The sequence below is a fragment of the Anneissia japonica genome, unplaced genomic scaffold, assembly GCF_011630105.1.
Source record: "Anneissia japonica isolate Jap-2015-1 unplaced genomic scaffold, ASM1163010v1 scaffold287606_len166773_cov115, whole genome shotgun sequence".
Classification (NCBI taxonomy): Eukaryota; Metazoa; Echinodermata; class Crinoidea; order Comatulida; family Comatulidae; genus Anneissia; species Anneissia japonica.
In genome coordinates, this window is record NW_022734863.1 from 62,134 (window position 1) to 65,750 (window position 3,617).

Below are 3,617 nucleotides of genomic sequence, written 5' to 3' on the forward strand. Positions count from 1 at the left end.
GGGACTATTCTTCGGGACCGAATCAAATATAACTGAAACTTTATACGCGGGAATACCGCGTTAGATTGTTGCCAGAGGTCCATTTCAATCAGGCATGTACATGTATAGCATAATAAGCGGGTATACTGCGGGAGCTAGCTTTGTTTTAAACTTTACTTGAACATATGCGGGAATATCGCGTTTTTTAGATTGTTTTGAACGCCAGAGACCCATGTCAATCAGGCATATTGTGCATGTATAGCCCTTGTTCTTAATAGGCGGCCCGCGGGGCCATTTAGTCTGGCCCGCGCGAAAAAAAATTATATAATTTTTTTTAATCATAATCATAATAAAAAATGAATAATAATTTGATGAATATTTTTCAAATAAAGTGAAGACCAAAATGGAATCCCTGAGCCTCGGGGAGGGTTTGAAGGCGGCGGTGTGAAGTAGCGCAAGCGTTGAAAACTCTAGTATCCAATGACGACAATAGAAATTTGGTGCATAGACGTTGTTATTAATGTTATGCATAAGCCTATTACTAAATAACGTTTATATAGCCTCAGATAGGCGTACATTCCATTTGGCCTACGAGACCTTAAAATTAAACGCCACCAATTAAAATTACATGTAAACATAATTAATATATAAAAAATAGCCAAACTCCGAAAAGTATGTAACTCCATTGGCATGCCCTCACATGTTTGTACATAAGAAGTCAGTCGGCTATTTTTAGAATCTGACATTCTTTCCTTGGACAACATTCCTGAATTAGCGCGTACGAAGACCTTGATCGTCTCCGATAACAAGTCTTGTTTGGCGGCGTACAAAGAATTTGTTACTGACATGGTGTCAAGTTCTCTAAGAGTATCGTGGGAACCGAACTTGTGGGAAGCTTCTCATTGAATTCATCGTTTCTAGGCAACTTTAGTAGAGTACTGGGAACTTTATATTCTTTTTTAAAATTATTGACTACAGTGCACCCTCTAATTAATAATAGGCTTACTTGGCTATGGACCTGCATCGCACATGAGGTAGAGTTACAGGTGTTGTTATAAGGCCTGAAAATTCTGGTTTTTTCTTGTAATGAACATATTTTTATTTCAAACGATCATCTTTCCACCTTTTTTGACTTGAAAAGCTCAGGATTTCTTGCATTTATGTGTATTGGTACAACAAAAACATTTTTTTTTACATATAAATTTGATTCCATTCTTATGACGTTTTATATATTTGTCCTTTGGGCCTAACCATTCATTTACCAGCAAACATCGGTAAGAACCTCCCTCCCTCATCAGTTTTTATTCTTTGGCAGTGTGATAAACTAATATTTTTTTATGGGGCCTAATAGTGTTTTAAACATTATGATTTATACTTTTTATTTATATATATTTTATTTATAATTAGACTGACTTTTTTGTGTTTTCTTTTTTTCCCCCTACAATTTTAAAATGTATAGAAAATGTTATATTGCTGCACAGTACTACTGTACAGAATTTGATTATAATACGGCATATATCCGAAATGTATGGTAAGTGTTTGTGGTATGTGCAGTAGTATTCGTGTAACTATTGTAACTATCAAACTTATAAATTTTTGAAAATGGAAAGCATTTAGAAACAAGAAATGACACATATATATTCACCACATATAACTATAAATAAACTATTTATTGAACTTCCAACAGGGACCCCCTGCAATTATAAAATGTATAGAAAATGTTATATTGCTGCACAGTACTACTGTACAGGGTTTGATTATAATTAGGCCTATTTACGGCATATATCCGAAATATATGGTCAGTGTTTATGGTATGTGCAGTAGTATTTGTGTAACTATTGTACTATCAGACTTATAAACTGTTGGAAATTAAACGCAATAGAAACAAGAAATGAAGCATATCAATCAAACAACTTCCGAAGTAGGAAGATCTTCATTTAAACCATGTTTTTCAAGCCGCCGGCTGTATCTACATTTTTCATTCACAGCATTTACTAACTGTTTTTTTGACATAGGTATACCTGTGTTCCTGAATTGCAAAAACACTTGACTCATGATTGCTTTAACTTTTCTTTCATCAAGTGGGTCTTTGCCCTGTCTACCACCAATATTACTACGGCTTAGCTCATGTCGTTCAAACAAACAGTCCAGTAATGACTTAATTACTGTCGTTGGCCTCTGGTTTGCCTTTAGAACTTCTATGTACTTTTCTCTTGGCATTGTCACCGGTACCACGGTACAGTCTCTCCCACCAACAATGACGAAGCCATTGCTGTCAAGTTCCATTTTCGGTTGAATAGGCCCATTGCTGATTGGTACATTTTCCATGTTGGTATGGTCTGTGTCTGGATGGTCGACATGTTCGGCGGCATTTTGATTTGTTTTATTTGCTCTGATAACTGTCAGCAGTTCTGTCAATATGACGTTGGTGCGCCGTTGCTCATTTCTTGTTATTTCCACTTCCAACAAAAGTTTCTTATACGACTCTTGCCAGCTGCAATTACAGCGTTTTCGGCCTGTTGAAAAAAATATGTAGAGTATATTCGGTTTACCGGTACCATTGCATTTCATATCCCGAACTTTAAACAACGACGGTTTAAAAAGCGGAACATGACTTGTAAAAGCAGGACGATTCCATATATGTTTTCACTTTAAAATTTATTTTACTTTGTTAATCTTACGACTATACAAGAAATAAATGTGGTTGGATTCTTTTGTTCTCTAGCTTGTGATGCTATGTGTTTAATTGATATGTAAATAAGGTTTCTGGCCTATTCGATAGTTGTTTATATTTTACACTGTTCAGTAATTATGAACTGAGCATGAGCAGTAAGCATTCGCTCGGCTTTAACAGTGTTCGGTTGATATTTGCATACCAAAAGCACGCTCTCCTTGTATAGTTGTCTCAGTTTTAAATTTTAACTTTTAATTTTGAATTATGAAGTCAGTAATGATAATAATAATTAAAAAAAAAAAAAAAAAACAGTATTAATATCGGACAAACATAAAATTTAAATTCACAATTTTTTTTAAAACGACGGTTTAAAAACGGGACGAAATCCTGGCGCCGCCACTGAATCGATCTCGAGAAGCACATCTCGAAATTAAGCCTCCCTCTATTTATATAGATAGCATATGGCGACCAGGCTTATTAATCTAGACAGTAAACGATATTAATACCGGATAAAGCGACAGTTCAAATTCGCGCATTTGTCATCATTTTACTTATAGCATGCCTTATTGTTGCAAAGGATGACTTGATTTACTTACCAGCATGAACACGTTCTACCTCATCTTCATTGTTATGACTTGGCACAGACACTTCTGAAAAGCAAATAAAAATAACAAATTAATACCGAACAAACGCACAGTTTAAATTCGCACATTTTTACAATACTGTTAAACCAGTGTGAGTGCCCATCCAGAGGTCCCAATTAAAAAAGTGCAATGACCTGATTTAACACTTACCAGAATGTACATGACCCACTTCCTCTTCATTATTATGACTTGGCAGAGACACTTCTAAAAAAATAAAGTTAAAAACGGTATTAATACCGGATAAAGCGACAGTTCAAATTCGCGCATTTGTCATCATTTTAATAATAGCATGCCTCATTGTTGCAAAGGATGACTTGATT

At 35.2% G+C, this 3,617-nt stretch overlaps 1 protein-coding gene across 1 annotated transcript in view; it reads right to left on the reverse strand.

Annotated features, from left to right (window-relative positions):
* Nucleotides 1-1,397: 1,397 nt before the first annotated feature.
* Nucleotides 1,398-3,617, reverse strand: part of LOC117116511 (MAM and LDL-receptor class A domain-containing protein 1-like) — a gene marked incomplete at its 5' end in the record, with an annotated part of 70,379 nt that continues 68,159 nt past the window's right edge. The window contains 3 exons of the mRNA XM_033260573.1: nt 1,398-2,495; nt 3,250-3,303; nt 3,448-3,501. Coding sequence (XP_033116464.1) covers nt 1,885-2,495; nt 3,250-3,303; nt 3,448-3,501 — 719 coding nt within the window. The remainder of the gene's footprint in view (nt 2,496-3,249; nt 3,304-3,447; nt 3,502-3,617) is intronic.